The sequence below is a fragment of the Tetrao urogallus genome (assembly GCF_951394365.1).
Source record: "Tetrao urogallus genome assembly, chromosome: 25".
Classification (NCBI taxonomy): Eukaryota; Metazoa; Chordata; class Aves; order Galliformes; family Phasianidae; genus Tetrao; species Tetrao urogallus.
This window is the reverse complement of record NC_136838.1, coordinates 4,211,661-4,223,672: the sequence shown is the minus strand read 5'-3', so window position 1 is coordinate 4,223,672 and position 12,012 is coordinate 4,211,661. Positions and strand designations below refer to the sequence as shown.

At 51.8% G+C, this 12,012-nt stretch overlaps 1 protein-coding gene across 2 annotated transcripts in view; it reads left to right on the top strand.

Annotated features, from left to right (window-relative positions):
* Window positions 1–520: 520 nt before the first annotated feature.
* Window positions 521–12,012, top strand: part of CRTC1 (CREB regulated transcription coactivator 1) — a gene marked incomplete at both ends in the record, with an annotated part of 31,293 nt that continues 19,801 nt past the window's right edge. For both annotated transcript variants that reach the window (XM_079546844.1, XM_079546843.1), the window contains one exon: window positions 521–646. In XM_079546844.1, coding sequence (XP_079402970.1) covers window positions 521–646 — 126 coding nt within the window. The remainder of the gene's footprint in view (window positions 647–12,012) is intronic.

The following is a 12,012-nucleotide window of genomic DNA, read 5'->3' as shown; positions in this document are numbered from 1 at the left end:
CTTCCACCCTGCAGTGCTGTGTGGGGAGACCTCAGCCTCCATTTTCTGAAGGGAGAAACAGCGGGCCAACCGTCCTCTCCGTAACTAGACAGAAACATAAGACAGATTTTCTTGTTTATTTGTTTTTGCTTCAAACGTGCATGTTTTTTTAGAACTTATTCCTCCTTAACTCCATTGCGGCTCAACGGGAGCCGCTCCCTAAGATGAAACGCCGCGATCTCCTCACGACGCTGAGGGCGGCGAGCAGCGAGCGATAGCCGAACGCCTCAGCGCGCATGCGCACCGCGCGCCCCCTCCTCACCCCGCCGTCGAGGGAAGCCCCTCTACTGCGCACGCGCGGCTCCAGACGCCTCCTCCCGCTCTCGCCGCCGCCGCCTCCGCGCATGCGTCCCTCCGCCTCCTCGCCGCCCCCTCCCGCCGCCGCGCATGCGCCTTGAGGCCCTCCGCCCGCCCGCCCGGCCCGCCCGGCGCATGCGCCTCGCCCCCTCCGGCGCGGGGAGGGGGATGCGGACGGGGGAAGATGGCGGCCTCGAACAACCCGCGGAAATTCAGCGAGAAGATCGCGCTGCACAACCAGAAGCAGGCGGAGGAGACGGCGGCCTTCGAGGAGGTCATGAAGGACTTGAGCCTGACCCGCGCCCATCGGGTGAGGCAGCGCCGCAAATCGCACGCGGCCCCCCCGCCGCTGCCCGACGCGCGCCCCCGGTGGTGGCAGCGGGTGTGGTGGGGGGGCGGGAGGGGGAGGAGAAGGAGGAGGGAGAGGAGGAGGATGAGGAGGAGGAAGGGCGGCGGCGGCGGCGCCCCCCGGCCCCGGGGGCAGCAGCGCGGGCGGGGCGGCGAACAGCGCCCCCTGGCGGTGGGGGAGGGCGATGTTCTCAGTTCGGGGCGGGGGGCAGCGCGCCGCCCCCACCGCCGGGCGGAACCAAAGCGCCGCGGGTTCGAGTCCCGGTGCCCCCCAGAGCGGGGTTCGCTCTGTGTGTGTGTCTGTTTGGGGGGGGTCCTCGGGTTTCAGGAGGGACGTGGGGAGGGGCAGGGGGAGCCCCACAGGGCGTCGGGAGGGGCTGAGCAGGGTCTGCATCCCTCACGCTGTGACAGGCCCCGCTCCAAAGGGTGTTTTCCTTCTGAGGCAAACCCGGAGCTGGGGGGTCTCCTCTCACAGAACCCCGGGCACACAGACCTGCGGACGCTCAGCGGGAGCTGCTGGGCCGTGTGGCTCTGATTCTGCTCCCTCTGGATGCGAATTGCTGTGCTTTGTGATCCTCCGTGGCTCTGCCTCTGCAAAGCCCGTGGTTGGAAACGAGCGGCGCAGTGAAGTGCCTTTGCCAAACGTCAGATGCGTTTGCTGGTTGAGATCCGCGGGTATCACAGCTCTTCTGGTCTCACCTGCTTGTGTCAACGTTTTCGTTTCTCTTCCAACTGCTGAAGGAACATTTACGAGCTTGTTTGCGGCCGAGCGAGAGAACGTGCAGTTGGATGTGCAGTAAAACCTCTCCTTTCAGTGCTGGGTGTCAGGGCAGGGTAAATATTTGTTTTCACTTGGTGCCGCTGCTCAGAGGGAAAACAAAGGCATGTGGCTGCAGAGGTGCGAGGCTGGGGCTGCACTGCGCGTCTGCTGGTGCGTCGTGCAGGATGCCGTGCTGGAGTTATGCTGGGAAAGCAGCGAGGGCAGTTTGGAGCTGTTTGCAGTCTTGGAGTTCTCTGTGCCTTGGACTTCTGGTGCAGCTCCATCTCCTGTGGGTTTTGCCTTTCGATGGCCGTTGCTTGGCTGCTGCTGCAGTTCTTGAAGTCCACAGCGGTTCTTCCCTTCGCCCTCAGGTTTGGCGTTTGCCTCCTGCAGGATGAGGATGTCCGTAAGTCAGAATGCTAAGCTGGTTTCTCCCACATCTGAGTGCTTCTAATCCAGGATTTGCAAATGCAAACCCTTCTCATTTTCGAGAACCCGGTACTGAGAAAAGGACCCAAGATGAATGAGTTGTCTGAGGATTCTGGGTACTGAAGTGATGGAAACGCTGACCGAACAGCTGAGTAAAATGTCTCCTTTGTAGACTTTTTCTGAATTCCATGATTTCATCTGTGTTTAAAATGCAGTATAAAAGCAAAAAGGGGTTAAGCACAACTTTGCTGTTTGCTCTCATTTTCATTTGGCAGGCAGCGCTGTGCTGTCATTTGAAAACGCGTTACTCAATGTGTGGAAGCAGCCCAAAATTTCTGTTGCTTTTGCATTATTAGTAATTGTCTTTTTGCAGTGTTTACTCTCTTGTCTCCTTTATTGTTAGTTACTGGTCGCAGCAGAGGCACAAAACTACTGTTCCACCATTTCTTGTGCATAGCCGTGCTGTTTCTGGGCTTGCTTTCTCACCTGGGAGCCCACCATCCATTTAACTGTTGAGTCCATCTGAGATTTGTGCATTGCTGTGCTTCTTTCTTGTCCAAGACAAGACAGAATGTGATATTAACTCCTTTTCTTCTCTGTTGCCCTCGCCGTTCAGATGGTAAATATGTGTGTATATATATAATACTCATGCTGTGCTCAGGAGCTACAAATTGCTGTCTTTCAGCTGCCCAGTGCAATTCCAGCTTTTCTGCAGCCACAGAGCTTGCAGAGAGCCTCGCAGGTGGGTGGCTGATAGAAGCACTGGATCTGCTTAATTGTCTTGTGAGTGGGACCTTCATGTTTATAATCCAGAGATTTCTGCGAGTCCCATAGTAACTAAGTGGGTGAGAAGAGGGGGAGTTCGTTCTGTGTGACTCCTGTGTTCTGCTGATGATTCTGTTCCTTTTTTTTTTTTTTTTTTTTTTTAATGCAAAGCATGAAATTTCAGGACTGTGCTGATTTCTGAGCTGTTTACCAGGGCCTGCTCTCGATTCCTGCTGCAACACAGCACAGGGATGCTGATGGTGCTCCCGCACACAAAGCTGCTGCTGCCTTCTGAAGGTGCAGTTAACAAGACGGTGCCGTGCAGGGTGACACAGAGTGCTGAGCTCTTCAAATCTCATCTCAAGAGCCCTACATTAAAGCGTTTAAGTTTTTAAAGCTTGTCACCTGCATTTCGAAGGCAGTTCCTCTTCAGCTAGAAATGCTCTCGAGTTTCCAGGGCCGCTTATTTATTCGTTTATCACCTATGCTGTGGGAGGTACTGTGGGATTCTGGCTGGGGCTGTGTTTGAATTCCCTCTCATGGATTTTGCAGCTTTAAAGAGAAGCCCCCCGAACCTCCCAGCCCCACAGACAGCAGGGAAGTGGGCTGCTGCTGCTGCAGGGAATGCGGGCAGGAAAGGAAAGCAGGTGAACAATGATGTTTGGAAACGAGCTGCACAATTCCAGCACTGCCTGCAGCCTCTCCATCACACAGCAGTGTGTGGAAAGCGTCTGTGAGCTGCTGCAAACCTCTGCTCAGAAGAGGACCTCTCCTGATAGCCACTGTTCCTCAATGGCACCACGTTTGTTTTCTTGGCGCTGAAGCAGAGGCAGCAGCACTAGGAGAGATCAGAAGGTCTTTGTGCATCGCAGCTGTCCATCACATGTAGGTAGCATGCAAAGCAGTGTTTAAAAGCTTGCTCCAATCAGCACTGCTGATCTCTGCTTTAAAAAATGGTAAGCACTGATGGTGGTGACAGTGTTGTAGTGATTCCCGATATCTTTTATTAACTGATTTGGTACAGAAGAAATTCCAATTGCGAGATGGTGCTTTGATGTGACTGAGAGATGTGGAAGAAGCGCAACAGAACCAGAACTCAGCCCTCGAGCAGAGGCCGGGTGCTGTCAGCTCTGAGTGCTGTGCTCCAGGCAGCAGGGAGCTCCCCTTGTGCAGCGGTGTTGCTCTGGCTGTGGCTCTGCCCAGTGCTGTGCTCCGTTATGCCAGCTGCAGGGCTCAGAAGTGTCAGGGGCAGCTGGAGCAGGGCAACCTGCTGATCTGAACCGAGCTGTGCTGGGCTGGAATAGCACACACTGCCGGGAGTGTGAGAGCCTTAACGCAGGGCCGAATCGGTGCAGATGTGCAGATGAGCTCCGCGGGGGCACAAAGGATCTCTGTTCCCTGCTCTGCCTCCTTCCTTGCCCTGAGCTGCCCAAGGTAAACAGCTGCTGATAGCCGTGCTGCACTCAGCAGGGCAGCCTTTCTGCTGGGAGCCCACTCGGGTTTTTCTTGTGTTGTTTTTCTAAGAAGACAGTGGCTTTTTTCATGCTTCCATCACTAAGGTGCGTTGCGGCCGTGTGCTGCTGCTCTCAGAGCGCATCCGCTCCTGCACGCAGCATCGCCTGGTGCTGTAAGCATCCAGCATCCCCAGCACACCGACTGGAATCGTACTCCTGGTGCATCTCAGTGTGTTGTGTGCAGTTCAGAGGATGAACACGTGGAACTGCTCACTGCGCTGCGTTTCAGAGTTGCTTCAGCAGCAGGGAATATTTGCAGTAATTTGCATTTCTAGAAGTTACTCATTTTGTCAGAGCAGAGTTCGGAGCTGTCAGCCCTTCCCCTCTCTGTTGGGTTTTTCCCTCGGGTGGATTGCAGAGCTGTTGGCCCAGAGCTGAGCTGTGCTCGGAGCTCAGATCCTGGCAGCTCTTAGGTGTGGGCACCCATTTCTTTTTGGCCTCTTGTTTACAGATTGCGCTGCAGGGTGGTGATGATTTGAGTTGCAGCTGCAAACGCCAGAGCTCCAAACCTGCTGTGGACAACTGTCAGTCAGCATAAGGAGCTGATTGTTGATTAATCTGAATAATGTGCTGGCATTAATTTGGGAAATTACCCGGTGCTTCTGGCCGCTCTGCGGTAGCAGAAACGAGATGCTAATTGGGCAAGAAGTGGGCATCTTCTCCTGCGTGGTCAATGGGGATTGAAGCAAGATGGCTTAAAGGCGTAATATTTGTCTTGGTTTTCTCTTCTTTGTCTCTAATTGCTGAGGAGTGTTTTCTTGGGCTGAATTTTGTCAATTTCCATGAAAGCATTGATCAGCCCCTAATGGTGCATTCCATCAATTCTCTGCCTGGTGTGCTGCTCTCTCAGTACTGTGGGCCATTTCCCAGCCTGGAGGAAACTGCTGCAGCTGAAGGAAACAAGCTCTGCCTTCTTTAAAACAGCCTTTCTGGTTGTGATGGCTGGCGTTTCTCCCCGTGTCACTGTGGACGTGCTGGTGGAGCCGTTCCTTTGGAGTTGGGCTGTCTGGCTGCTGGCAGGGCTGAGGTGGATTTTGGTAGCGAGCGTCAGCTTGCAGCCGTGTGCATTTTGTGGCAGCGAGGCGTTGTGGCCTTCGTGCTGCTGCCCTTTGTTTCCCTGTCGGCCCAAACTACGTGCGTTCCCATACAGACTTGCAGTCCTGAAGGCTTTCGTGTAAACTCGAGGTGGCAGCCAAGCTGTAAGTATTTATTAACTCATTAGCTAAGATTTGTGTATCTGATAGTGCGTGGGAGTTAAAGTTTAAAATGTTGCTTCGATTCGCTTTAAATGATTTGCATAGGATGATTAGTGCCATGTAAGTGATATCTGGGGGTAAGATTTCTGTCGAGCTCTCCTTTGGTGCTCTGCAGAGCAGCGGAGCTGTTGTGATCTCATTGCTGCTTCATAACACTGTGATGGAGTACTAAAAACAGGTAGTAGTCCTGTTCTGCACGTGATTTCCTCGGAACTGAACATTCCCCTTGTGCCACAACAGTCCTTTGCTATCACATAACAGCACCCACCCTCAAAAACTGGGCCTTAAATCCCAAAGGAAAGGAGAAGGAAGGTGTTCTGACACCACACGTTGGTGCTGCTGATCCCAGTGCTGCATTCCAGGTGCCTTTCCTCAAGATGTGTGCTCTGCTCCCCCACTGTTGGTTCTGCTGCTTGTTTCTTTTTGGAAACTGGGAAAATCTCTGAGAGCTCTGCTGGGCTGCTCCATTTTTTTGTATGGTGCAGTTTTTGGTGCAGTTCTGGTGGATTTGTGTTGGCGCTCAACGATTTTCATGTTGAAATGATTTTGTTTGAACAGTCAGAGTTTCAAAGAGAAGCAGTTGGAGTTGGTTTCCCCAGTGCATGTCTGTGCAGGGAGGTGATGCTGCTGCAGCTCTCATTGCCTGTCATCGTGCTGTGCTGCTCTTGGGACGCATTGTGGCCGAGCAGCATCCCGTAGGTGAAGCAGTGCAGAGCCTTCCTGCCATCTCTGAGTCCCCTGCAGGCTGGATTGAGGGGCAAAATGAGTGGGAAAGGAGAAGACGGTGAGTTTTGGACCCGTTGACTTCTCACCCGTTTCCTTTCCTCGCAGGCATGCACAGGTCGTGTTCGTGGCGGCCGTTCAGCAGCTGCTGGTGGCTGCGTGGTGCTGCTGGGCTCTGCCTTGTCCATCTGTGCACCCAGCCATCACCTTCCTGCAGTCCTTCCCTCCCAGCTCCACGAGGCTCTGCTCCCCTCAACTCCATGGCATTTTTCCCCGAGGGAGAGGAAGGCAGCGCTCATTCTGTGCACATTTCCACCCTGCTCACTTTCTCATGTCTCACTGACTTCTCATTGCCGTTCGGTTTTTCACTTCTGCAGCGAAGTCCTGGCTTTGTCGGGGCGTTTTGCATTCAGAGAACACTGCCTGTAACGCCAGGTGATTGCAATGCTCTGACAGTGGTCCGGAGCTTCATCTCGAAAAGCTGCAGTGCGAAGGCTTGCTGCTGCACGCAGTGGGAGCAGCACAAGGGATCGGTGCAGGTAACAGCGCTGCGCAGCCCGCTGTTCTGCGGATGGAGGAGTTCACTGTGCACCTGCTGAGGCCGTGGTGGCACAGCTCTGCACAGCACTGTGCTGGGAGCTGGCTGTGCTCCTGGGAGCTGCTCCCCTTCCGAGTGGCAGCACGCCCTGCTGGTCCAGCGCTCACACGTCGCGTAGGGTTACGTAACTGAATTGTCAGCCTTTTGCTAAAAATAAAAAACGGAGCAGAAAAGCTATTTTTATCTTGCTTAATGAGGGCATCTCCGCTTTTATTTCGTCTTCCTGAGGTATTTCAATAGCAGGAGGGGGTGATGGCTTAGGGGTGATTTTGGTGTAGTGGACATTCCTAGTCTGGGGTCGTGCCCATCGAGCAGCGGGCGCTTGTGGTGCTCTGCTCTGAGCAGTGCTTTCTTTAAAGCACACTGCTAGGAAGTAACGACCGCCGGGACAACAGTCAGACCTCGAGTGGACGTAAATATATCCTAAAAGCCAGGGGTTTTCTATCAGGCAGTCAATGGATTCACGTGGAGCTCCCCTCCGAAGCGTTGTGCGCAGCTCTCGGCCGCGCGCATGCCTTTCTCCTGCTGAAAGCCTTTCAGAACAGAAGGGCGGTGCTTTCGGAGCTGCCATGGGATCTGGTTTTGTTTTTAAAAGCAGTGCAAATCAGGTTTGGTTCATATTGTAGCTCGGCTTGGCTCCCTGCCCGGTGATAGAGCAGAACTCTGAGGAACAGCCACTATTTTAAGGCGTGAGTTGTGCTGTATCCTGTTTTTCCTTGCGACTCGGTTGTGACTGTGAAGTCTCAAACAGTAAACCTTTGTTCCCCAGCAATAGCAGAGTGTTTCTTAAACACGGAGTGACAGCCCGCGTGCTAAATTTAATTGTTATCATTACTCAGATGCTGCAGGGTTTGCTGGTGGGGGTTCTTTGCCCACAGCCCCCAGGACTCCCAGTGCTGCATACTGACTCATTTGATGGAGGCAGCGACGTGCAGCTGATGTGTAAGAAAGTTCTGCTGGCACAAAACACAGAAATGGCAAATAAAAACAGAAGTTTGGTGCTGAATGCTGCCTTCCTCCCTCCCCCCAGCTCTTCTTTCTTCCTGCAGCAGTGAAGCGTTCCGTTTTGGTCTCTTTGGGTTTACAGGAAGAAGGGTTTTTGGCCTGGAGCGTGATGTGGATTCGGGGTGGTTTATAAATAGTAATTGTATACGAGGAGGTGAGATCTTTTCGCTTTCACACGAACTCTAGAAGACACCTGGGGATGGGGGTCTGGGGATGGGTGTAATTTTTATAGCCCCGTTTCCTCCAAGCTGTAGAGCTGAGGCAATCTGGGGAGTTGGTTTCAGCCCGTGAAGGAGAATCTAATGGTGCCTTGGAATTTGTAGATGACTCATAACAGGACAAAACAATCCAGTTAAGTGATTTGAGGTCTTAAATAATCTCTTCAACAGGAAGGTGAAGAAAACATCATGAACTCATGAGTAATAATTGGCTCTCTTGGAGTGCTAAAAGTGCAGCGATTGCTCGTTGGCAGGGACTCAAGCGATCCCTGCTTAAGCTTTGCTGATCAGTATATATTTCATCTCTTATGAATGAAATTTATTTAACTGGATTATAATGCTTTTAGCTAGGGTTACCAGTTGGGAGAAGTTTGTTTCAGGTTGGTGTGCAGTAGTGACGCTGTGCACCGTGGGGCTGCGTGGGCTCTGCGCTGTGCAGCATTGCCTTCTCCCCACTCTGTGCTCTGCAGTGCAGATCTGTGCCCGAGTTGGGTTCGAGGGAGAGCCCCCAGCAGCACCACGCTGTGCCCAGGGCACACAGTCCTACCTGCAGCTCTTGGCTCTGTAGGTGCAATGACTGCAAAGGTGAAATGATTTCAGGTGGTCCTCGAGCAGCTCACGTTGTTACAGACAGTAGGAGTAAGAACTTCTCATCTCCTTTCTCCTTTCCAAAGCGCGGGATCATTCAGTACAGCCTGAGTGTGCAGAGGCTTATCTGCAGACAGAAGGAACCCATGCTGGTGCTCCTGTGGAAGAGAGCTTGTGCTTACTGTAAGCAGCTGGAATTGCAGCCTTGTGTACCAGGAAATCTTTCAGCTTAATCAGGTACTTAAAATCAGAAGTTAGCCAGCTTGCTGACCCCTATCCTCTGACTGGATGGTTTCATTCATGCAGAAATCCGCTTCTGCCTTCCAGTTTGATTTATGGGGAGCACTTCTGGGGGCTCTGTGAGGTGGAGGGGCAGAGTTCTGCCTCCCCTCCCGTGCTGTGAATCCCTTTGGTTCTGATGCTCGAATGTCACATCCCGTTGTTAATTTCTAAAGCCTCTACGAAAGGAAAACCAGAAAACCATCAGTCCTTGGATGTGTGTTGGTGAAGCACAGCCGTCCGAAAGGCAGCGCGGTGCCGAGGCTGCTCTGCTCTGCGGGGTTTGTTGTGGAGCCCTGCGGTGTGGCTGAGATGCAGCTCTTGTGCTCCTGTGGCTGCTGCATTCCAGTGCATTGCAACAGATCTCGGTTCTTAAAAAAACAAACAAAAAACCAGCAAATATCTTTTGTATTGTTGGCTACGTTTGGGCTGGCCTGCAGGGCTGTTTGTGTTGTTGGTGTCCCAAAACGTCGGTGTGATAATGGAACAAATACTTGCAAGCGACTTAAGTGACAGTTAGAGTGATGGAGGAGTAAACAATGATGTAGCAGTTCTAGAAGCCTGGGTTCAGATCCGGTTCATAGCACACGTCTGGATTTTCTCGTGGTGATTTTCAGTTAGTTTGTAGTAGACGTTTGGCTTCCTGTTTTGGCTTGGTAGTGCTCTTCTCCGCAGTGTCTGTTGCACCAGGCCGGCAACAGCGCCGGGAGGCCAAAGGAGATTGGCAGCAGCAACAAGGGAAACTTTCTCTCCGCTTGTCCGCACTTGTCTGTTCCCAGCCAGTGTTAAAATCTTTGCTTTCATGACAAGAAAAACACACTAAAACTCAAAAAACCCGTTGCAAAATGTTGTGTTATAATGATGGAATATTTTAAGTCCCAAGTGGCCCAGACAGAGCAGCTGCTATCACTGCGGATTATACCTTTCCTCTGCACTTCAGACTTCATTTCCTTTACCAGTCTTCCTGGGAGGAACAGCTGTGCGTTTGGATCCTCTGCTGCTGTTGGATCGGTACTTGAAACTGCAGGAAATAAGTTGCTTTCAAAAGCTGGCTCGCTGCAGCTTCTTCCTGATTGTGACAGCCCAGAGGAGAAAGAATTGCGAGGGATTCTCTTCTTCGTTAACAAACTCATCTGTGAATCCTGTCTCCATCAGCCAGGAGGGGCGGTGAGGAAGCTGGCCGTGCTTTTTCCATCCTCTGTGTGCAGGTTTGCTTTTCGTGGCTGCCGCCAATGGTTGATTATTCAGGAGTAACAGAACAAAGTCCCCTGCTTAGGTGTGTTCTGATTTTGGATGCAGTTAATGAGACACGGCCAAGAGTTTTCCCTTCCTCAGCATAGCAGGCTTCTCTCCTATGGATTGTTGAATCCTTATTTGATTAAGTAAATTCTAGACGCGTTTCCTGAAGGGGCTGCTTTAACAGATGAGCTGTTATCCCCAAGGAGGCTGTGGATCCCCATCCCTGCAGGCATTCAGGGCCAGGCTGGATGTGGCTCTGGGCAGCCTGGGCTGCTGCTTGGTGACCTGCACACAGCAGGGGGTTGGAACCAGGTGAGCATCGTGCTCCTTTTCAACCCAGGCCATTCTATGAATCCATGATCCCAATGTGTGTGTGAATTTTAGAAATCAAACAGCAAACGTTTCAAGAATTCAGTTCATGGTACAAATACAGAACAGCAGCAGAAAATGGTGAACGGGAGGGAGGAGCTGAGCCCTGCTGGGGGCCGCAGCACTCAGGGAACTGCTGGGCAGTTCCAGCAACGCAGAGACAGACATAAAGAACTTCATGTGGTGGCTGCATGGCTAATTGGGTGATTTCTAATCGCTGTATTCCCACCAAGTCCAAATGCAGTAACTGCGAGTCATTAAGTGGACGTTAACTGATCTTTCTTTTTAAGACTGTTTGCTTTTCTTATCAACATGAGGATTGTGAATGGCAAGAAATCTCCCTTTGAAGAAATACTTCCACTGGGATTCCACCGCGGTGCTGACTTGTCTGGAGGGTTTGTTTAACTTCATGTTGGATTTCACGCTGGAGAAAGAAGCCAGATTGGGCGTTCTGGAGTCTCTCCCTTCTGCTGTCTTGCAGGGCAGGAGGAAGTTTCTCTCTGTGCCCTGGAAAGGCCCTGATCTCCTTCCTGCAGCCCTGGGAGCAGCGGGCTGAGAAGCCTTGTGCAGGTCGGAGCAGCACAGTTTACCCTTAAGATGGTCATTAAAGCTTTGAGTTAATCCTTTAAATGTAACTTAATTTCCAATTCAGACACCGTAACGCATTTGTAAGTTGCACCTGCACTTGTTTTCTGCTTATTGGCCTTGGCAGATACAGAGAACACCTTTAAAGTGGGAAGCTGAAATTGGTAAGAAAGTTTCGAATGGAAACTGCAAACCAGCAGCAGAGCAGTTATCGTGAGATCTGACTTCCTGTACTCAGCAGATAGCGTTATTTTTTTGGTCGAAAGGACACCCCACCCTTTTATTGCCCTTATGGGAGTCAAATCTGTGTATGAAAAGGGGCATTTTGCAGGACGTTTGCTTCTCTGCGTTCTAGGGTCAGATCTGCCCTTGGTGACAGCTGAGTTCTGCGCTCAGCTTTGCCGTGTGCCCCAAATTTTATTTATATTTTTCAAGGGGAAGGGATTTCGAGAAGGTGATGTGCTGCATTTTCATAAATGCTCCCTGTGATTCCCATCTGCATATTTTTGGACACTTAGAAAGGCGGTAGGAGAACTGGATGCGCTGTTGGGGTTGTGTTTCTTTCCTTTTTGTCCTTCTCCCCGTGTAACTGAAGGCTCTGTGCACACACAGCTGCATGCACAGCAAACTGCAGCCCAGCCTCATTGGAAGCACTGAGGTATTTTGTATCAATGCATTCCCATAGCAGCCAATTTCTGGAAGAGCAATGCTAACGTTGCTTGCAGGTTCCTGCTTGCTGCATGGAAAGCAAGCTGTCCCTTCCCTCTTGGCTGCCAAGATGCTGCCATGCAGGTGGTAACCCCAGCTGCAGGGATTACGTGTTGGCTGTAATAGAACTACAGATCTATGGAGCCAGGGGTGAACCAACGTGCTTTTATTTAGGGAACGCGTACAGCTATGCTAAAAAACTGCATGCACGGAAATGTTTCGGTGACAAAACAGCTCCAAATTGGTTTCTGGCTTAAAACCTTTCAAAGTACAGGAAGAGAAATGCTGGCAG